This window comes from Dipodomys ordii, unplaced genomic scaffold, assembly GCF_000151885.1.
Source record: "Dipodomys ordii isolate 6190 unplaced genomic scaffold, Dord_2.0 Scaffold14, whole genome shotgun sequence".
NCBI classification, from domain to species: Eukaryota; Metazoa; Chordata; class Mammalia; order Rodentia; family Heteromyidae; genus Dipodomys; species Dipodomys ordii.
Window position 1 is genome coordinate 8,470,224 of NW_012267230.1, and position 23,028 is coordinate 8,493,251.

The window sequence follows — 23,028 nt, forward strand, 5'->3', positions numbered from 1 at the left end:
TTTTTTCTTTTTGCTTATGTGGTGCTGAGGAATCGAACCCAGGGCCTCAGGCATGCAAGGCAAGCACTCTACCACTGAGCCACCTTCCCAGCCCCAGGCAGGGTCTACTCTTATTTTTTGTTTGTTTTGATTTTTTTTGGCACTTGGGGATTGAACTCAGAGCCTTGCACTTGCTAGGCAAGCATTCTATCGCTTGAGCCATGCCCCCAGCCTGAAATGTGTTTTGTGTTTACTTTCATTCCATCCTTGAGCACACTGAGAGCTGAGGGTTTCAGCTTCACACTCCTGACATTGGCCAGATGACTGGCTCTCATGGAGGAGGTGAGGCACAGTTCTGTGCACTGAAGCACTTAACAGCATGCCTGACCTTCCATCCATCCCATCCTCCATGCCAGCAACAGTGGCATTGCCCCAGATGGAGGCAATTGCCTCCTGGGATTGGGAGGAATTGGGAATTGTCTCTGTTTGGAAATTACTTAGAGAATCTAGAGCTGCACTGTACAATTCAAGAGACACTAGCAATATTTACTGACTTAAATCTAGATTAATTATGATTAACACTTGCAATTCTTTTTTTTTTTTTTTTTTGGTTGGTCGTGGGGCTTGAACTCTGGGCCTGCGCGCTGTCCCGCAGCTCTTCAGCTCAAGGTGAGCGCTTTACCGCTTGAGCCACAGCACCACTTCCAGCTTTTTCTGTGTATATGGTGCTGAGGAATCGAACCCATGGCCTCATGCATGCAAGGCAAGCGCTCTACCACTGAGCCACCTTCCCAGCCCGCAATTCATTTTCTTATTCAAACTAGCAGTGTTCCAAGTGTGGAAAAGCTGCATGTGGCTTGTGACTGCCCTACTGGTCAAGACAGGTCTAGATCATTTCCATCACCAGAAAAAGTTCTGCTGGACAGCTGTGGAGTTTAATTTGCTCACAGCATCTAATTCTTACCCCCCCCCAACAATGCAGCTTTCACTCTGTTTTTGATTTAAACACTACTCACACCTGATTTTGGAAAGTCCTTTATCACCATATTGAAAAGCCTGAAGTTTTTAAGGAGGAAGAACAACAGGAGTGGAACTTCCTGATGATTACTTAGCAATGAGGACTGCAGAACTGCTCTCCCTGCTTTAAAAAGGAGTTTTAAACCCTGTTAGCTCAGCCTGAAATGATGGGTTTCTGTGTGTGCTTTGCAGAGCTGCTCATACATGGAATGGGAGGACTCCTGTGTGGAGCTGATGGCTGTGATTGTAGCTTTCAGTTAAAGCTGGTCTTTGCCTCATCATGAAGTGAGGGGTTTTCATACTGGTTGTGTGAGGAGGACTGCAGTAGGGATTACCTAGATGGGACTTGCCATGCTACAAAGTTTCTGCTCCTAAAAATGTTTGGCCTAGGTGATTACTCAAAATTTGGGGCAGTGGTCAGTAGCAAAACTACTGTTGTGTTCTAAGAGTTCCAGTTATAAATATCAGGAGTTTCTGAAGTTTAGTATAAACTGGCTTTACCTACAAGCAGAAACCAGTTTTGATTTATATGGTTTTTTTATTTTTATTTTTTGTCAAAGGCCAACTAAAGACAAAACCTAGTGCTGAGTGCTGCACAATACACAAGGTGAATAAGATGTGATTCCTCTTGGGGTTATGGGCTGCTAAAGAGAATACATATTTAGACAAATACTTTGTGGCGAGGAGGGGTAAAAGGTAGCATAGGAGCTGCTATGGTAGTTCACACTTGTAACCCTAGCTATTCAGAAGGCTAAGAATAAAATAGGAGGCTCACAGTTCCAGGCCAACATGGGCAAAAAGTATGCAAGACCACTTCTCAGCCAATAGCTAGGCATGGTGGTGTGTGCCTGCCACCCCCAGCTACCAAGGGGAACATGAACTAGGAAGATGAAGATCTAGGTGCAGACCCGGGCAGAAAGTGAAACCCCCAACCCAAAATGACCACTGCAAAACAAGACTGTAAGTCAGAAGTAGAATACCTATCTAATAAGTGCAAGGCCCTGAGTTCAAACCCCCAAACCTCAAAAAAACCTAGCATAGAAGTGGGAAACAAGCAGGGAGTCCATGGAGACCAGTAAAGATTTTGTGGAAGAGATTTTCTTTTCCTCTTTCTTTTGCTTGTTGAAACAATGCCTTGCTGTGAGGCCCAGGCTGGCCTCAGACTCGGTACTCTTGCCTCAGCCTCTTGCTTGCTGGAATCACAAGTGTTCCCCATCACACCTGGCCTGGAAGAGATTCTTAAGAGAAAATATGTAACTCAGAATTATGCTTTTCTAGAGTTTGCCTTAATTGTAAAAGTGATGTAGAGTTTTACTTTACATTGTAATTGTGTCTCATAATGTTGCTATTAGAATATAAATCAAGAGGGGCTGGGAAGGTGGCTCAGAGGTAGAGTGCTTGCCTCCGATGTATGAGGCTCTGGGTTCGATTCCTCAGCACCACATAAACAGAAAAAAGCCAGAAGTGGCTCTGTGGCTCAAGTGGTAGAGCACTAGCCTTGAGCTGAAGAGCTCAGGGACAGCATCCAGGCCTAGAGTTCAAGCCCCACGACCGACAAAAATAATAAATAAAGAATAACATAAAATAAATACATATATAAATCAAGAGACAGAAAAGCCCATTGCATCCTGGGAAGTTAAATTACATATCTAGCTGAAATTCCTTCTCTTCTAGCAGCATTCAAGGACCATGACATAAAAGTATTTCATAGGACTGGGAAGTTGCCTTAGTATTAGAGTGCTTGCTTAGCATGCATGAAGCCCTTCCATATAAACAGAAAAAGCTGGAAGTGGTGTTGTGGTTCAAGTGGTAGAGTGCTAGCCTTGAGCAGAAGCAGTTCCGGGACAGTGCAAGCCCCAGGACTGGTGCAAAGAAAAAAAAATTATTTTGGGTTAATTTGCTAATAGTATTTCTGGGTTTTGCTTTGCTGCAAATGTTACTTTTCATTTAGGTAGCAATGCATTCTGAGTTAGAAATGACTGAGAGAAGGGTAAGATTTTCATATAATCCTTTTCCAATTGCAGAAAACCAGAAACATCAAACAAAGCAAAGCTTTCATTGCTAACAGTTCAATATTGGCACCTTTGCACAGCTCAACCTTAAAAGTCTCAAGACACACAGAAGGGCTGGGAAGGTGGCTCAGTGGTAGAGTGCTTGCCTTGTATGCATGAGGCCCTGGGTTCCATTCCTCAGCACCACATAAGTAGAAAAAGCTGGAAGTGGCGCTGTGGCTCAAGTGGTAGAGTTTAGCCTTGAGCTGAAGAGCTGAGGGACAATGTCCAGGCCCAGAGTTCAGGCCCCACGACCGACCAAAAAAAAACAGGAATGGATGGTGTTTCCTCAGAATTAAGGCTTCCAACCTCAGTCCTCCATGATTGTATATAATAGTGTGGATAAGAATAATATATTCCTTTTTTTTCTTTTTAAAATGATTTTTAATTAGCATTAAGGTTCATTGTGACATTTCCATACATGTGGAACAGGTCAAACTCACTCGCACAAGGATAATAGTTATATTTCTGAGTTGTCCTTTGGTAAATTCTAGGAACACTTTAAAGTAGATTTTCTGAGGAAGTTATGCTATTTAGTTGCTATGGCACGCTTTAAACAATTTAATTTTTTTCTAGAATAAATATGTGGTTCCAGATAAACTAGAAAGACTTAGAAGTTTGCCTGTTGTATGTCTTTTCCTGCGGGGGGGGGGAGGGGGTAAGGTGGGGAGGGAGTATTTAGAAGTGCTTGCTCATGGTCTCATGGTAAAGTGAATGGATTCTAGAAGCAATGGTTTTTAGGAAGGTGTTTTTTTGAACTTGGATCTCTCGTGTTTCCAACCTGCTTCTAGGACAAGTGATGGAAGCCTTTCCCTCCACATAGCACACTGCGAGTGAGATTTGACGTCTGCTAGGAGTTTCCCTGCCTACCCTCCTACTCAGGGACTACTGAGTGTCAAATGAGGGTCCCCTTTTGCTCTTTGCTGCCTCTTCTGTGGGACTTTGCAAGGTTAGATTCTAATTATCACATGGAATACAAAAGCTTTCCTATCAGGGAAGGAGGGATAGGTGGAGGAAAAATAGGAGAAAAGGTGAATCCCATGTGGTATGTAATAGAAGTGTCCTGTAAGGCGTTTAACATGACTTCCTGGGGGCTGGGAAGGTGGCTCAGTGGTAGAGCGCTTGCCTTGCATGCCTGAGGCCCTGGGTTGGATTCCTCAGCACCACATAAGCAAAAAGAAAAAAGCCGGAAGTGGCGCTGTGGCTCAAGTGGTAGAGCACTAGCCTTGAGCTGAAGAGCTGAGGGACAGCGCCCAGACCCAGAGTTCAGGCCCCACGACAGGACCCAAAAAAAAAAAAAGATGACTTTCTAACTGTAGACAGACCTGTCTCTGACACTGAAAGTACAAAACCCAATTACTTGCGTAGCAATAAATGTTTATTTGGATATTTTTTAAAAATTTTCCTATCAACTGGGAAGATCAGGTTTTAATGAGCCAGTTTTTACCGAATATCTTCATGTCCCACACACACTCAACACGTCCTCCATTAGAGTTAAAAAAGAAGCCTTTCAGCAAGCACCTAAACCTTAGAAGACGGAGGGAGGCAAAAAGTACCTGTTTCTTTTTTTGTTTTTTTTCTCTTCCCAGTCCTGGGGCTTGAACTCAGGGCCTGGGCACTGTCTTGGAGCTTCTCTTGCTCAAAGCTAGCACTCTGAGCCACAGCACCACTTCTGGCTTTTTTCTGTTTATGTCGTACTGAGGAATTGAAGCCAGGGCTTCATGCATGCCAGGCAAGCAAGCACTGTACCCCTAAGCCATATTTCCAGCCCAGGTACCTGGTTCTTAATTAAAAACTGTTGAAATAAAGATATAAACATTGAGAGTCCAACAAAGTTAAGCAAGCGAGTTTTGTAAGTTATCAGCCTGGAGAACTCCTGTCCTGTGTTACCATTGACCCATAGGAGCTACAGTGTTCTGGGGCGGCCATTGCTGTGCTGCTCTCCTGCTGCTTCTCAGATGGAGTGGACATGGAGTGTTTGGGGTACTTGTTTCATGCTGGGCAGCAGGGGTTGTTTTCACCTAGAAGGAAAATAACATAAAATGTAAGTGGAGAAGCAAGTGGTTATCACTGTCCAGGACTGACCTTGTTTGGAGAGCTGTGAGGACAAGGTAGTCAGTATATCAGAAACAGCAATTTGGGACTTTACCCATTGAAGAAAGTAGTGATTTTTGTACCTCTAAGAACTACAGTGGAAACTGGGTGCTGAGATCTAAGAATTGCAGTTCAAAGCCCAGATGGGGCAGGAAAGTCCATGAGACTCTTACTCCAGTTAACCACCAGCAAACCAGAAGTGGTGTGATTGAAAGTAGCAGAGTGCTAGCCTTGAACCAAAGAGCTCAGGGACCAGGCTCAGGCCCTGAGTTCTAACCCTGTAACTGAACAACAACAACAACAAAGAATTAGCTTGGAAACAGTACTCACAGTACCCAGCTCTTGTGTCCAATCTGAGCATTCCTTCCCTGAAAGTGCATTTCATTGCATACTAAGTCTTACGGCACTGGAGGTTGATTCCATGCCCTTGATCTATACCCCAAACTCCTATACTTCTGTTATTGATGAATGTTATGATTTATGTAGGTTGTGTGTGTGTGTGTGCCAGTCCTAGGGCATGCACTCAAAGCCTGGGCACTGAGCTTTTGTGCTGAAGGTTAGTGCTCTATCAGTTGAGCCAGGCCTTTTGGTGTTAATTGGATATAAGATTCTCTCAGACTTTCCTGACTGGGCTGGCTTTGAATTGTGATCCTCAGATCTCAGCCTCCTCAATAGTACGAGTGAGTTATGGGCATCCAGCTTTTATATGTTTGTTTGTTTTTTTAATTAAATTTTAGGCTTTCTTTCCCCTTATACCTCCTTCTAGAAGCTGCTTTTCTAGAAGCTGCTTTTCTTGAAAGATTTAGTGCTTTTACAGTCCTGGGAACTGAACCCAGAGCCTGGCATATGCTAAGCAGCCCAAGCTCTGTATTTCTCATACTGCAGTGATTCACAAACCTCTGTGAATTTTGCCACGAGTATACTGCCTACTCTATCGTTTGCTTAATACTTTCTCCCCCCACCCCCTTCAGTCATGGGGCTGAGTGCTGCCCCTCAGCTCTGCAACGCAAGGCTAGCTAGCACTCTACCACTTGAGCCACAGTGCCCCTTCCAGCTGTGGTGCTGAGGCATCTAACCCAGGGCCTCATGCATGTGAGGTAAGCATTCTACCACTGAGCCACCTTCCTAACCCCTTAAAACTTTCTTTTAAGAATGACTTTAAGGGGTCGGGAAGGTGGCTCAGTGGTTGAGTGCTTGCTTAGCATGCATAAAGCCCTGGGTTCAATTCCTCAGTACCACATAAACAGAAAAAGCCATTAGTGGCACTGTGGCTCAAGTAGTAGAGTACTAGCCTTGAGCAAAAGAAGCTCAGAGACAGTGCCAGGCCCTGAGTTCAAGCCCCAGGATTAGCTAAAATAAAATTACAAATTGCTCTCTGACTTCCTTTACTACCTTACCTTGCAATCCTTCTGATAGTGGCAGGGTATTTTGTTATCCCATACTGGCTGACAGTGATGAAAATCATGCAGTATAAAATGAATTTTTAAATGCCCTACAGGGATGAAGAGTAGGCTTGTTTTACCAAATGAAGTGTCTTTTAAAATCTCTTGTCTGTGACAATGAGTATACGATTGAATGGTTCTCTTTAGGAGCCTTGAAATTGAGTTACGTCCTACCATGCATCCATGTACCTGTAGCAGAATACTGAATCCACTTAGTTATACACAGAATCAACTAGCTGAAATGTCATTTATGCCTAATGAGTATTACTGCTTCTGAATTCTCAGCAGTAATTATTAGTTTTGTGATTAGAAAACATGTATGTGGTCAGATGTGGTGGTGCACGCCTGTAATCCCAGCATTCAAGAGGCAGTGGTCAAGAGGGTCTGGACTTTGGGGCCATCCTGGGCTACATAGCAGGACCCCTGTCTCAGAGAAAAGAATGAAACCTGTGTAGGCATTTGCGGGTTCATACTTTATAGATACTTTGTTGTAGGATTTTGTTCCTTAAGGGTCTGATTGCTACAAGCCTTTTTAAGGCTTAAGTTACATCTCTGCCTAGAGAAGCTATTTAAAACACCACGTTCTGTATATTGTGATGGCTCTGCTTCCTCAGTGAGAAAAGGAATGGAAAGGAAGCCGGCCAAATGCCAACTGGCTTCAGGCGGTGCAGGGGCCGGGTTGGAAGCTATTGAGTGAGTGCTCTGTGATAAAGGGACCTTTTCTCGGAATTGCTTCTAGAAGGCCCTACAGAAACATATTCACAGGTGGAATAGGAAGTCTGTGGCGGCCACCCGGGACTTGTCAGGTGCTGAGCGTCGAGCACCAAGCACCAAGGCAGGCACTGCCAGCCATGGACTGCTCCAAACTCTAGTGTGTTGTCTTTTTTGTTTGTTTGTTTTAAACCAGAGCATTTATTGTATGGTTAATCTTTTAAATTCTCAAGATGAACCGACGCTGCAACAGCTGCTCTCTTGGGTTTAGGTGTTGTTCCTGCACAGGATCCATGCCTGAATCTGCCATAGACAATTGTTCGGTGCCTCGTCCCACCTGTCCCGGTAGTATTGGTAGTAGTTCGTCTCTTAGCCTTGGCACTCCAGTTACACTTTCTCTTGCGTTTTGCAGGCTAGCCACATTTGGTACACGTCACCTTCTGAAGGTGGCAGGCCTTGGAACCACAGCAGCAGCACAACGTGTGCGTCTTATTGCAATGCTTTCCAAAGGATGACGTTCCCTTCGTCATCTTGCCTCTGCCGCCAAGACCAAAGAGTAGTGTGTTGTTTTTATTCCACTCAGAGCCTGCTCAGAGCCCCCTGTGGAAATGGAATGAGGAATGAGGTTTAAGAACCGAAGTAAACATCTCCGTTAAGGGCAGGGTAACGGAACATCCGGGTTTGCCCAGGACCATCCCAGTTTATACCTTTGGTTCTGGGTTAATTATTACACTAGTGCCCCTTTGGTTCTTAAAAGTGTCCTGGGGTAGATGAGAGCTTTATGGTTATCCAGTTAAGACTGTTGTACAATGAAAATTTCCCTGAAGGGAGACACTTTGGTGGGGTGTTTTTTGTTGTTTGTTTTTGTTTTGTTGGCCATGGGGCTTAAACTCAGGGCCTTGGCACTGTCCCCAAGCTTTTTCATTCAAGGCTAGTACTCTACCAATTTGAGCCACAGCACCAACTTCTGGTTTTCTGATGGTTAGTTGGAGATAAGAGTCTCACTGACTTTCCTGCCTGGGCTAGCTTTGAACCATGATCCTCAAATCTCAGCCCCTTTCTCCCGCTTCTCCCCCCCTCCGCCCCCCCCCCCCCCCCCAGCTAGGATTACAAGTGTGAGCCACCAGCACCTGGCTCATTTGTTTGTTTGCTTTACCTTGTGAAAATATTACTCACCCAAAGGTAACTTTAACATTCAGCCTGAGTTCTAATTGTGATTTTTTTTTTGAGTACAGAGCTTTCTGAGTATGTTGCTTCATTTGCTTCCTTAATAAATTTGAGAATCAAATTTATGCCTAATGTTAAGAGTACTGGTTCCATAGTGATAATTAGGAAGTGAGGCCTATGAGGAGATTCGTGAGCATAATGTCTGTATTATAGTGTAAGTGTTAATGCTAATATGTCTGCCTAAGTACTTACTCTGCAACAGACCCTGTGCTTGGTACTAAAGGATAGAAATTAGTGATCTTTCTAAGAAGCTGACATAGAAGATCATGTCACCATCCACATAGTGAACCAGAGGTACTGTGGTACAGTTCAACTCTTCATTCATCCACGTTTGTGTCTGGCTGTTGCCGTGTTGTTGTGCGGTAACAGTAATCATAAAGCCACCTTGCCTGACACGGTGACAGGTATTGAGGACGTGAATGGGAAGAGTCAGCAGTGGCTTCCCTTGTAGATGCTTGTGTAGGCATGGCTTTTAGTTTTAAGCAATGAATTGATAAACACAACTTATTTTAGAACTTATCTTGCAACTGGATAGCACTTCATATTTTAAATCATTCAGTTACTGCAACAAGCATTTGTGCTGTGAGGGTCAGCATTTATGCATGTTTGAATTACTCAAATTTACCTGCAAATGCTCCTTTCCCTTCCTGTCCACTCCTGCCTTTGGCTTACCCCCATAAAAGTATTGGACTAAGAACAGTGGAGACTCCACCAGTGTAGTCCATGAGCAGGATTCGGATGGAGGATGGTGAGGCTGCATGTGATTCTAGTGTTTATCAATCATGTTGCTCATGCAATTTGGGTTCCTTGCTTGGTAAGAGAAACGCAGTGAAACCTGCTTTCACAATGTATTTGGGGAACTCTCTTGTGCTAGAAAGAGCATCCGTAACCCAGTTCTCAGTAAAGGGTGTAAAGGAGTCAGGTGGATAGACAGCAGTTGCCTATTCGAATGGCTAATATGCTCTGTCCCATAGCCCCATGAATGCAACCATTTTTGTCAGGCATCAAGTCCAGATTTGGGGTTCTAAAAACAAAACAACAACCACCACCAAAAAAAGGTGTCAGTGTCCTTAGAATATGAAGATGTGAAAGTGGTTTTCCCCATGAAGGATTCTTGGAAATACTGAATTGTAATTGAGTTGGTAGCTGGAGACAACTAAAAAGCAGAAGTGTTCAGACTAGCAGTTTGAGGTTCCTTTTTTACTTGATAGTTGGGCTGTGTGGCGCATGCCTGTCATTTTGGGGAGAAGGAAGACTTTTCTGTTACACTCTTTTGTAGCTCTTTTTGTTTTATACTTTTGTACTATTAGACACTTTTATATTTAGTATTTTGTAATCAGTGTAGAAGTGGACTTGGATTTGAGTTTTTGGTGAATTATGTTGTCCAAGTAATAGAGGAGTGTCCAAATTTGCTTTATTTTGGATTGTTTTCCAGATAGCAGACCCTACCTTAGCTGAAATGGGGAAAAACTTGAAAGAGGCGATGAAGATGCTAGAGAACAGTCAGAGGTGAGTGTGTGGGACAGAAGCCACCTGCTCAACGTGTCCAGCCTGTTCTGAAACTGGTGGCTCTGGTTTCCCTCTTTCAGGGACACCTCTAGACTCCAGAATGTCACACATAGCTTCTACTGAGGTGAAAATTGGTGTTTGTCTTGGGTTGAAGGAACTTTATAATTAGAGGATTTTGAAATGAGGGGAAGAACTTTGAAGTTTCAGTTCTGTCTGTAAAGAGTCTTACATAACACTGATTTGAATCTGTAAATAGTTCTTACTACAGATTCAGGTCATATTGAGTATCTAACCAAAAGTGGGTTGAAATGGTTTTGTCATGTTCTTTTTCTGAAACTCGATCCAAAACGGAGGCTGGAATGACGTTTCAAATCCTACACCAGTCACTCAGAGGTTCTAGGTCAGCTTGGCATGCTCACATGTTAGTAGTTTGACATGATAAAGTCAGTGACCCGTTTTTCTCCTCTTCCATTAGAAGACCAGAGGAAGAGAGTGGAAGGAAGCCGGCACCGGAAGACATCCCAGGACCACTCCAGGGCAGGCAAGTGGCAACGGAGATCAGTTACGGTGAAACCTTTTCTAATCCAAGACTTGCTACTGCTTGTTTACAAATTTAGTTTAATGAGAACAAATAAAATTTACCCAGTGCAGTGTTCAACAGAACATTGGAAAACTGAAATGCCATTGGGTGGTTGATTAATATGACTTAATATGACCCCACCACTCCAAAGCCATACACAAATTTGTGTTTATAACTGAAATATCACGCGTAATTCATCCTTGGACTTTAGGATCTTCTCAGTAGCCTGAGCTTTATTTTGACAGAAATTTCAATTAGATAAGACTTGTCATCTTTATAATATAGTAGATCAAAGTAAGATGTCAGCTGTAGTCATTGATTGTCAACTAAAGCAAATTAAGTCTGTGGTTTGAACTAACAGAGAACAATAAGTAGCTGGCTACAGGTTTTGCAGGATGCTAGCAGTTAATCTGAAGCTAAAATCCCACCCTAAGTCAAACTTATTTTCTCTTTTATAACCAGGAAACTGCACGTAGGTCAATAGTACAACTCCCTTAAATTGTTCTTTGACCTATATAGAAATTGTATAAAGTTGCAAAAGAAAAGTATGGAGGAAGTATCCTGGTGTACCAGGAAACATCCTATCTAAAATACCCGGATGCTAAGACCTTAACATACTCCTCCCACTTAGCATGAACCAGGCTGTCTCCATATGAAGTGTTTCTACAACTCAGTATAGGAAGCAAATCTTGTAAGACTCCTTACTGCAGGCCTGGAGGGACACAGGGTGGTAAAATTGGTTTGTTTTTGCCATTGCACAGCAGTTCCCCTAGAAGAGACACTCCCAGGAACATCTGAAACTCTCAGAATGGCAGCACATTTTTCACCCTTACAATGCTGAGCCCCAGTATTTGAGTCTAGTGATATGTTGATTGCATCTTCAACCGGCCTCTAAAGGCTTAACAAGTTTGGATAGCTAGCTCAAAGTCACAAGGCCAGCAGCAAAACGTGCCTTGACTTCCCTTCCCTACCCTAGTCCCACACTGTGTGAGGGCCAGAGCTGCTCTCACTGGAAGGTCAATGCCTTAAGGAATGGGTTTTTGAGCATTGTTCTGACAGTGATGCTCTGTTTGAAGATGAAAATTTTCTTAGTCATGTTCTGATCCATAGATATAGTGCTTTTACATTGCACATGTCACAAGTTGTGTTACCAGTGACCATTCTTACCTTGTTGGCCATTCATATTCTTCTAAGCAGAAGGAAGCTTGTGCAATGAGCAACTAGAAGCATGCCGTAGATGGAAGTATATGTAGGTAAAGCATATTACAGCTTTCCCAGCTTGGGGAAGAGCTGGTAAGAAATGTTTTCATTACCTGTCTAAAGCTATTAGTCCAAGCAGACAAGACTCCTCCATGGAGGAAAACAGATATGCCAGCAGCCTTAGAACGTTCTCACTGCCTTTGTGACCTTCTAGCATCTTAAGAGGTCTTTTGAGTCTTCTAACATGATTATTAAATATTCTCTGTTCAAATGAACTGGCATAGACATATTCTAGAGCAAAATGTGAAATTAAAAAAAAAATCTCATATTTAGGTAGAGTTAATTAATCATAAATAAAGCTAAATTCTGATTTGAGAGTTGACTTTTTTGTTCAAGTATAAACTATATATGAAAACACATTTCTTCCCCCTTGTAGTCAGCTCATTGCCCAAAGAAAGGAAAACTTCCACAAGTGCACTAGTTGGTGGTAGGAGTTGGGTTGCGTGCTCTCTTCAGCAGGCTGTTGACTTTCTGTTCTGCAGTGGACAGGACATGGTGAGCATCTTGCAGTTAGTGCAGAATCTGATGCACGGAGACGAAAGCGAGGAGCCCCTGAGCACACGGTAATGGAGAGGGCCAGCATGAGCCACCAGGCCTGGTCTGACCACTTCATCCTTAATCTGTTCTCTGTAGTTCCTTTTTTTCCCCCTGCAGTGCTAGAAATGGAACCCAGGGCTTTGATCATGGTAGAACCACTTAGTAATCTCCAGCCTCCCCTCTCTACTTCTTGAGGCTGGAATTTAGTTGTTAAAATATTGAAAAGAAAATTACTTTCAAGTAGTTTGGGCATATTCTGTAAAAAGAAAGATATAACATTCTTTTTTTTTTGGTCAGCCATGGGGCTTCAACTCAGGGCCTGAGCACTGTGTTCTTTTGCTCAAGGCTAGTGCTCTTTGAACCAGTGCTCTACTTCCAGTTTCCTAGTGGTTAATTGGAGATAAGAGTCTCATAGACTTTCCTGCCCAGGCTGGCTTCAAACTCTGATCCTCAGATCTCGCCTCCTGATTTACTAGGATTATAGGCCTGGGCCATCAGCACCTAGCTCTGCTGATAGGATTCTATTTTTTATTTTATTTTATTTACCTGTTTATTTTTGATGGTGTGGGGCTTGAACTCTGGGCCTGGGCGCTGTCCCTCAGCTCTTCTGTTCAAGGCTAGCACTCTACCACTTGAGCCACAATGCCACTTCCGGCTTTTTCTGCTTATGTGGTGCTGAGGACTCAAACCCAGGGCCTCATGTATGCAAGGCAAGCACTCTACCAACTGAGCCACCTTCCCAGCCCCAGGATTCTATTTTTTAAATATATTTTTCTCCTGACATTTTCAGTGTTTAATATGCATTGAATTTCTGAGTTTATATGAATTAATGCCTTATGAAAATTTGCATGGATTTCAAGTCTAACAAATTTCTGTGGAACACTATAGCTCCTTTTATGTTATTTGATTCTATTTTCTTAATGTAACAAATTTTAATGAACAGAGTCCAGAGTATTGGAGAACAAGGTCACATGGCTTTGCTGGGTCACAGTCTTGGAGCTTATATATCAACTCTGGACAAAGAAAAGCTGAGAAAACTAACAACTAGGATACTTTCCGATACCACCTTGTGGCTGTGCAGAATTTTCAGGTAAAGACATACGATGACATTCCACCTTCTGGTAAGATATTTGCCTCATTTGAAGGTTGCTTAAGCTCTTTGTGCGACTTGATCTTTGTGTATTAAGAGGGGAGATGGGCTGGGCGCCAGTGGCTCACGCCTGTCATCCTGACTACTCAGGAGGCTGAGATCTGAGGGTCATGGTTCAAAGCCAGCCCGGGCAGGAAAGTCCATGAGCCTCTTATCTCCAATAAACCACTCAGAAAACCGGAAGTGGCACTGTGGCTCAAGTGGCGCTAGCCTTGAGCTGAAGAGCTGAGGGACAGTGCCCAGGCCCAGAGTTCAAGCCCCATGCCTAACAACAACAAAAAAGAGGGAAGATGGTTACTATCTGCTTCATGGTGTTACAGGGCCAAGTGAGATCCTGCTCAATATAGGTAAGAACTGAGTGTAAAGGCACTGAAATGTTTGCTAGAGTCAGCCCCTTTTTTGGGGGAAAGGAGGGTCTTGAACTCAGCGCCCAGGCTCTGTCCTGAGCCTCTCTACACAAGGCTAGTACTCTACACTTGAGCCACAGCGCCACTTCCTGCTTTTCCTGAGTAGTTTATTGGAGATAAGAGTCTCATGGACTTTTCTGCCTGGGCTAGCTTTGAACCCCAATCCTCAATACTCAGCCTCCTGAGTAGCTAGGATTACTGGCCTGAGCCACTGGTGCCTGACACCCACACTTACTTTTAAGTGTTTGTTTTCCAAGTTTTGCACATTCATACAAGATAGAGCAAGGATCTAGATCAAATACCTTCAATCATCTTCCTCAGTCTCTAGGAGACTGAGTAAAAGGTCTCAAGAAAATTATAATAAAAGCAAGACTTGCTGGGTTGCCAGTGTCCCACACCTGTAATCCTGGCTGCTCAGGAGACTGAGATGTGAGGATCACAGTTTGAAGCCTGTTTGAGCAGGGAAGTCTATGACACTCTTTATCTTTAATTAACCTGCAAAAATCTGAAGTGGAGTTGTAAGCTAAGGGACAGTAGCCAAGCCCTGAGTTCAAGTCTCAGTACCAGCATTTTTTTTTTCTTTTTGGGTCCGGTCGTGGGGCCTGAACTCTGGGCCTGGGCGCTGTCCCTCAGCTCTTCAGCTCAAGGCTAGTGCTCTACTACTGGAGCCACAGCTCCACTTCCGGGTTTTTTTTTTTGCTTATGTGGTGCTGAGGAATAGAACCCAGGGCCTCATGCATACAAGGCAAGCGCTCTACCACTGAGCCACCTTCCCAGCCCCCCTGCCAGCATTTTAAAAAAAAAAAAAAGTATTTATTTTGAAGGTTTTAGGGCTGACACTGCCAACAGCCATACCTGCATCACCCATTCCTTCCTTTGTGTGGATTCTACTCTTGTATCTGGGACTCCAGGTGTTTGTTTCCTAGTTTCTGCTTTCTAGAGTTGAATGTGAGTGTCATGTCCTTACCTGTCTCCATTATAAAGTCTGCTGGAGTGAGTGGCCAGCAGCCCACTGAGTTGAGGGCGCCTCACACCCCAATCCTCCCTGCCTACTCTAGGAGATAGTTCCTCATTGAGAAGAGAATTGCTCTCATGTCTAACATTGGGATATAGTGGTCAGAACTAGCTAGAAGCAAGCAAGAGTACATTGATTTATGGGATCTCTTGATAGGTATGAAAATGGCTGTGCCTATTTCCATGAAGAAGAAAGAGAAGGACTCGCCAAGATCTGCAGGCTTGCCATTCATTCTCGATACGAAGACTTCGTCGTGGATGGATTCAATGTGTTATACAATAAAAAGCCCGTTATATACCTTAGTGCTGCTGCTAGACCTGGCCTGGGCCAGTACCTTTGTAATCAGGTAATATGATACAAACAGTGTTCAAATGTGGTTTGGCTTTGCTTTTGTGTTCCAGCTGTGGCTAGAACCTAGGACCTTACCTGTGCTAGGCAAGCATTCTGTCACTGACTTCCAGCCCCAGTGTTTTGTCCTGGGCTTGTACTCTCGGCCTGGGCGCTGTCCCTCAGCTCTTTAGCTCAAGGCTAACTCTTTACCACTTCAGCCACAACGCCACTTCCGGTTTTCTGAGTAATTTCTTATTGGAGATAAGAAAGCTAGCCCTGCTTGGGCTGGCTTTGAACCATGATCCTCAGATCTCAGCCTCCTGAGTAGCTAGGGTTACAGGCATGAGCCACCAGCGCCCGGCCTGTCCTGAACCCTTTAAAACATGTCTATGCATTTCTCTAGCTCTAGAGAACTCTAGCTCTGTAGTTTAAAGAAAGATGGTGCACTTGTCTGTCTCCTGTTTTGTAAGAGAGTATCATATATATAGGGGGGACAGGGAGAGAAAATATATTAGCATTACATATATTATTGAATTTGGAATTATTGTATTTCTAATTGCCCAGAGGCCATCACAGGAAACATTTTGCTTTCTTTCCATACTTGAATCAGGCTGTGTAGTTTTTTTATATGGGTGTTTTCACCGACTGTTTACTTTTTTGTTGTTTCGATTATTGGTTGTGGGGCTTGAACTTGGCCTGGGCGCTGTCCCTGAGCTCTTCAGCTCAAGGCAAGCGCTCTACCACTTGAGCCACAGTACCACTTCTGGTTTTCTGGTGGTTAATTGGAGATAAATGTCTCATGGATTTTCCTGCCCAGGCTGGCTTTGAACCATGATCCTCAGATCTCAACTTCTTGAGTAGCTAGGATTACAGGCGTGAGCCACTGGCATCCAGCTTACTTTTCATTCTTTTCTGAGCAGGTTCTTGCTTTTTCCTGGGCTCACTTTGGACCATGAGCCTCCTGTTTACACTTCCTCCTATGTAGCTAGGGTGGCAAGTGTGCCCTACTTTTTTTTTTTTTGGTCAGTCATAGAGCTTGAGCTCAGGGTCTGGACGCTGTCTCTGAGCTATTTCGCTGAAGGATAATCCTCTACCACTTTGAGCTACAGTGTTACTTCTGGTTTTTTGGTAGTTAATTGGTGATGAGTCTCACAGACATTCCTCCCTGGGCTGGCTTTGAACCACAGTCCTCAGATCACAGCTTCCAGAGTAGCTAGGTTTATAGGTGTGAGCCACTGGCACCCAGCCCTACTAATTTTTTATTGGTTGAGATGAGGATCTCATGAACTTTTTGCCTAAGCTTGATTTGAACCATGATTCTCCCAATTTCAGTCTCCTTAGTAGTTATGAACTTTTGTAATTTGAAGTCAGAGCCTTATTCTTCTCAGCTGGACTATGTCTACTTGAAGTATGTCTCTAGCCCTGCGCTTCGCTGGTTATCTTTTCTACCTGGGCTAGCCTCAAACTACCATCTTTAGATCTCAGTCTAAGCCCCTGGTAGTCTCAGCCCCTGGTAAAAACCTGTGTATTTCTCCAAGAAGAGAATATGTAATAAAGTATTAAATTTTTGGTCTTAACTACTCTTGTTTCTGAAATTGTACAAACAGTATATTGTAACTGTTAACAGTTCCTAAACTTATAAACTCATGTATTCAGAAGCTAAATATGAAGAACATAAAATTAATTTGCCTTGCTCTCCATTCATTACCCTTTGTTTCTCTCAGTACATGATTTCTGTAAAGAAGGCACTGCTGTTCTCTAAATGCCTTTGGTGGTGATGTTTACCATTGTGTTTGGAGGAAGAACCCTGTTACCCAGAAATGCCCAGTGCTCAGTAGTTTCTTTGTTTGCAAATGTCTTTTTTTTTTTTTAGTATACTTTAGACTGTTCCAAAGATAGTTACTTGACTCATTTACGATTGCTTTTATGTTATGTGTCCGTGTTCAGGGGTAACCCTGTGTGCTAAGCCACCTCCTCTGCCCTCATTTAGAAAATTTTACATTGTCTCCTCTTACAAACTATTTAATTTCACAGTTTTTGTCAGGGGGTGGGGCTTAGCATTCCTGTGTACTTCAGTCCTGTTTATAAATGTTCCAGGGAGATAAGGGGGGTAAAAGATTTTCTTGTGTTTTTCTTTGAGACAGGGACTTGTTACATACCCCAGGCTGTCTTTGAACTCAAGATCTTCCTGCCTCAGCCTCCTGAGTGCTGGGATTATACATGTGTGCTACCATGCTTGACTGAGATTTTTTTTCTTTTAATAGTACTGGGGTTTGAACTCAGAGCTTTGTTTGAGTTTGTCATGCAGACTCTCTACCGTGCCCTTCTTGCTTTTCACATAAGGTTTCATATTTGTGCCTGTGTAGAGCTTGGAATCACTTCTACCTCTGCTTCCTGTCATTGAGATGCTGTGGCTTGTCTGTCACATTCATAAGTGAATGGGAACAAAGGTCTTCTAAAACCATGTGTTTCGTCTTGCAGCTTGGCTTGCCCTTCCCCTGCTTGTGCCGTGTGCCCTGCAACACTATGTTTGGATCACAGCATCAGATGGTAAGTTGTCCTTTGGTTTATATGATGAGATGGAGCTTCTGTTTGCTGACCTCCAGGTAGTTAGTAGTAGCTTATTTATTACTTCAATCTTTCCTTTGTGTAATGTGTATTGCTGCGTTGTGTCCAGGAAGGTTGGCCAGTATAGGTCAGGACCTCCAGGGTCTTTTTTTGGGTCAGTACTGGGATTTGAACTCAGGTCCTTGCAGCTGCTAGACAGACAGGTGTAGTACCACTTAAGCCACATCCTTAGCCCTGGCACCTTGCTCTTAAAGGATCTTTTATTTATTTTGGTGGTACTGGGGTTTGAGTACAGTGAAACTCAGCTTTGCACTGGCTAGGCAGATGTTCTCCTGAGCCATCCGTCCAGCCCTTTTTACCCTGGTTAGGATAGGATAAGATCTTGGTTTTTGCCCTGGTGGGCCTGCACTACAATCCTCCTAGTTATATTTCCTGCTGTATAGCTGTGTTGTGTTGAGATGGGCTGGCATGGAACTGTAGTTCTTCTGATCTCACATAGCTAGGATAACAGGCACGTGCCACCACAGCTGGTTGAGATGGGGTCTTGCAAATATTTTGCTTGGGTGGCCTTGAACCATGATCCAGAGTACCTTCAGAGTAGCTAAGATTACAGGATGAGCCACTCTATTCTAAAAAATCTTGTAACCACTTTATCACGTTCTTTGAAGTGTTTTTGGTGCTAGAAATTGTGAACACTGGACCTGATGCATACTAAGTACACACTTTACCCAACTGTGTTGCCTGTCTTAAGTAGAAATATGGTAGCTCAGATCAGTGCCAAAACTTCCTTCTAAAGCCTATGGTCGAAGTTGTCACTGCGGGGGCGTGTCCGGGTCTTTGTATCTTGCTGCATAGCTCATGCTGGCTGCTTACTCAGGGTCCTTGGCACCCTGTATGGGAATGGGTAGGTTTTGAAAATGGGATCCTTCTTTGCATATTGGGGTTAAGTTCAATTATCTTAGACATGCAGGTGATAAACCTCTTAGGCTAGTAGGAAGAGGATCAATCTTTGGATTCTGCAACGTGGCTCAACTTTTAACTCGGGTATACCAGTAAGTAGCTGCTCTCTCATCCATCTTTTGAGGGAGGTACAAGATTTTCTCTAAATGCATATATTTAAAAATAGAGAAGTGTTGATTCCGAATATGAGCACTTTTTGCCTCATTTTGCTGTTTTTTCTAATTAAGTTTGAAGGGAAACTATTTGGTTTTGACATCTATGATTAGAGGAAACAATTTATCAAGAGTAAGACTTGTTTGAGTGTTTAACTTTGAGAGTCATCTGTGATACTTTTGGAAGTCATAATTTTTCTTTTCAATCTAAAAGTGATTTTATTTTTCTAAACTTTGTTAGCATACAGTAGTTGAATAGGATTTCATTTCTGCACATGTATACAATGTACCTCATAAATTCACCCCTTCTATCACTCACCCCCCATCCTCCCTTCTAAAACAAATTTCAACAGGCTTACTGTTCCGTTTTCATACATGCAAGTAAAGCACTTCAGCCACATCCGCCCTCCCACTGTCACTCATCCCAGAAGTCGTAACTTTGCAGTGTGCACCTTTCATGTTGGTCATCTCATATTTTTGTGGTCCTAGGATGTTGCCTTTCTGGAGAAATTGATTAAAGACGATATAGAACGTGGAAGGCTGCCCCTGCTGCTTGTGGCAAATGCTGGTATGTATCATAAAACCCAGTCTTTGACTTTGGAAATCTAGGTGAGAAACTTAGCCTGAAAAGACCAACTAACTCTTAAGGGCTGGGAAGGTGGCTCAGTGGTAGAGTGCTTGCCTTGCATGCATGAGGCCCTGGGTTTGATTCGTCAACACTACATAAGCAGAAAAAGCCAGGAGTGGTACTGTGGCTCAAGTGGTAGAGCACTAGCCATGAACTGAAGAGCAGAGGGGCAGCGCCCAGGCCCAGAGTTCAGACCCCACAACCAAAAAAAAAAAACAAAAAAACACCAACTCTTAAAAAAACTCAGTGCTGGTGGCTCATGCCTATAATTGTAGCTACTCTGGAGGCTGAGGATAGCCGTTTGAAACCAACCTGGGCAGGAAAATCTGTGAGACTCTTAACTCCAATTAATCATTGGAAAATGGGAAGTAAGGCTGTGATTCAAGCGGTAAAGCACTAGCCAGCAGTTTAACCCCCCAGGACTGGGAAAAGAAATGAAAAGTAGTAGTAAATTATCTTTATAGGTGGCATGATTGTATAGCTATCATGTCTTATGGAAACTAGAGAAAAGTTGCTGGAATGAATTAATGCACTAAGAAAATGTGAGTGTACAAGAGCTTTAGAAGATGCTTAACATCAGTAGTGGTCATTAGGAAAATTCAAGTTAAGCCAGGCATGGTGGTACACACCTATAATCCCAGCTACTCAGCTACTCAGTAAGCAGAGATAGGAGGGTCCTAAGTTCCAGGCCAGCCCAAGCAAAGTTATTAAGACATTTTTTTCAGAAACAAAAATATAAAAGGGTTCAGGGCCTGGCTCAAGCTGCAAAACACTGGCCTAGCATGCATGAAATCCTAGATTCAATTCCCAGTGGAGTTTAGCCAGGGGTGATGGTGTAGTACCTACCTGTAATTCTAGCACCGACAGAGGCATGAAGATTGAGAGTTTGAGGCTAGCCTAGACTACACTGAGAGGGCTGCGGGTGTAGCTCAGGGGTGGGGCAGTTGATGCCAGTCCTCAGCATCCCATGAAAAAGCAGTGAGATGACGTTAAAATTTAAAAAAAAAAAAGGGCCAAATGCTGGTGAGCTGTTGTGTGACTGGTGGGGACACCAAGCAGTACAGCCACGCGAGAGGACAGCTTGGCGCTTCCTTACAAGGCTTCCATATTTACCACCGCGCCACCCCTCAGTCCCATTACTTGGTATTTACCAAAGAGAATTGAAAATGTCCCTCCATACCAAGAACTCATAAGTGTTCGGGTGTCCATTGGCTGGTGCAGACCTGCTGCGGAGACTAAGCAGGGACAGGCATGTCCACTGGGAAGAAGCCACAGAAAGGTCTGTGATCTGTGCTTCCATGGACAAATTGTACTGAGTGACAGAACAGGCTGGGGCTGTGGGGCTGCACGGAGCTGAGGCCGCCGTGGGGACAAGGACGCTTCCAGGAAGTAGAGAACTACACGTCCTGAACCACACGTGTATGCCCGTGGGTTTTGTTGCATATGAATTGCACTGTAATAAAGCAGTTCATTTCACAAAATATTTAAATGCAACAGGAAAACCACTACTTCCTGCCTGACTTCTTGTATGTTTAAAAGAAACAGATCTACCCATGTTTAGTCACTTGATAGACTCAGGGATTTTTTTTTTTTTTTTTTTTGGCTTATAACATTTGCTCCTTTGAATAGCTTTTCTTGTTTGGGTTATCATAGGAACAGCTGCAGTTGGACACACAGACAAGATTGGGCGATTGAGAGAGCTCTGTGAGCAGTATGGCATATGGCTTCACGTGGAAGGGTAGGTAGAGGCGAGGTCCCTAGAAAGAGGGGACAGCCAGCCCCACTGCAGTGACAGTCATCCCCAAAGGTTCTTAGAGCAAGGTAATAAAATAACAAATTGGCTGAAACAGATCTTACTGGTTCACATAACTAAAAAGACCAGTGCTTAACTGGCTTCCGCAGTCATTCTGTCAACAGAATTGTCTGCTTCCATCCCAAAGCCTCAAAAAAAGTCCCAGGAGCAGTTGCCGCCAGTGTGTCCAGGCCGAGGCCTGCTATCTTGCCTCCAGAAGGACAAATGGGAGCTGTGGCTGGAGGACACAGCATATGGGGTGCAGTGTCTTAAGCAGACAGGGACACCCTGACACATGTCCCGGTTCAAGTGAGTCTGCAAGGGTTTCTTGTCTTTGTAAAGTCCACACCTCCCGCGGCTGGAGTGAGAGCCAATGACGGGGCTGTCACCCCACAGCAGCGCAGCTGGGCGTAAGTTTTGGACAGCACATACTTAGTGAAGAAGAAACAGTGAGTAATTAGTTCTCAGATTGGTGTTTTCTCCTCCAGGGTGAATCTGGCAACACTGGCTCTCGGTTATGTCTCCTCGTCAGTGCTGGTATGTTGTAGGTTTTCACCAAATACTTTACGGCAGGGTGTGGGGAGTGGGTTTAGTGTACTCTCATCATGTGGTGACAAGTTGTTCTCCTGTGGGTAGGCTGCAACCAAATGCCACAGCATGACGCTGACCCCGGGCCCCTGGCTGGGACTGCCCGCTGTCCCCGCAGTGACGCTGTACAAGCACGATGACCCTGCCCTGGTGAGCTGCCTGCCCGGCTGGGGCGGGACGGGGGCGGGGAGGGAACATTCACTACAGAACAGCCAGACGGAGTCTGCTTTCCTTCATTTCATTCATGACATGAATCCATACTATTTTTTTTTTTTTGGTTTATTCATCATAGGTTTATTCCCTATGTGTGTAAAGGACTTTCAGGCCAGTGTATAGCTGTATCATATTCCATCACTCAAGTATCACTCGTGTTTAGTCATGGCCATTTGTGAACTTTAAGGATATTTTCAAGTTTCTATAATAGAGGTTTGAATGAATGTCTTTTTACTTTGCAAATTATTTCTTAAAAATAGGTTCTCCAGGAAGTGGCGCTGTGGCTCAAGTGGTAAAACACTAGCCTTGAGCTGAAGAGCTCAGGGACAGTGCCCAGTCCTAGAGTTTAAGCCCCACAACCAACAAAAAATAGAAAATGAACTCCAGGAAAAATAGGTTCTCCAAAGTGAAATTCCCGGCTTGTCACGGCTACTAAAGCCTATAATCCAAGCTGGTTGGGAGGCAGAGATCAGAGGATCCTGGTTTGAGGCTAGCCTGGGCTAAACCATTCATGAGACTCCACCTCCACAAGCAGCTGGGTGTGGTGTCCCGTGCCTGTTAACCCTGCTGCTGGGGAAGCACAAGTAGAAGGATCACATGCCAAGCCAGCCTGAACATAAAGCCACACTCTTCCTTGATCACAATGCCAAAAGGGATAGGAGGCCTGGCCCAAGTGAAAGAGCACCTGCCTCACAAGCTCAAGGTCTTGAGTTCAATAGGCTTCTAATCCACATTTTCTAAGAGGTTGCAATGGTTTTCTTTTTCTTTTTCTTTTTTTTTTTTTTTTTGTGAGTTGACTTAAAACATTTTTAGAAAAC

The 23,028-nt window shown here is 43.8% G+C and overlaps 1 protein-coding gene and 1 pseudogene across 2 annotated transcripts in view; one reads left to right on the forward strand and one right to left on the reverse strand.

Annotated features, from left to right (window-relative positions):
* Positions 1-7,448: 7,448 nt before the first annotated feature.
* LOC105982070 lies at positions 7,449-8,130 on the reverse strand (annotated as a pseudogene).
* A 1,828-nt stretch (positions 8,131-9,958) lies between these two features.
* Positions 9,959-23,028, forward strand: part of Pdxdc1 (pyridoxal-dependent decarboxylase domain containing 1) — a 29,012-nt gene continuing 15,942 nt past the window's right edge. Inside the window, exons 1-10 of one of the 2 annotated variants that reach the window (XM_013011569.1) lie at positions 9,959-10,030; positions 10,506-10,571; positions 12,353-12,433; positions 13,351-13,497; positions 15,136-15,325; positions 17,791-17,859; positions 19,479-19,557; positions 21,271-21,355; positions 21,898-21,946; positions 22,046-22,147. In XM_013011569.1, coding sequence (XP_012867023.1) covers positions 9,981-10,030; positions 10,506-10,571; positions 12,353-12,433; positions 13,351-13,497; positions 15,136-15,325; positions 17,791-17,859; positions 19,479-19,557; positions 21,271-21,355; positions 21,898-21,946; positions 22,046-22,147 — 918 coding nt within the window. In that variant the 5' untranslated portion in view covers positions 9,959-9,980. Of the gene's footprint in view, positions 10,031-10,505; positions 10,592-12,352; positions 12,434-13,350; positions 13,498-15,135; positions 15,326-17,790; positions 17,860-19,478; positions 19,558-21,270; positions 21,356-21,897; positions 21,947-22,045; positions 22,148-23,028 lie in introns of those variants that run through there. The other variant, XM_013011570.1, reaches the window with a different exon arrangement.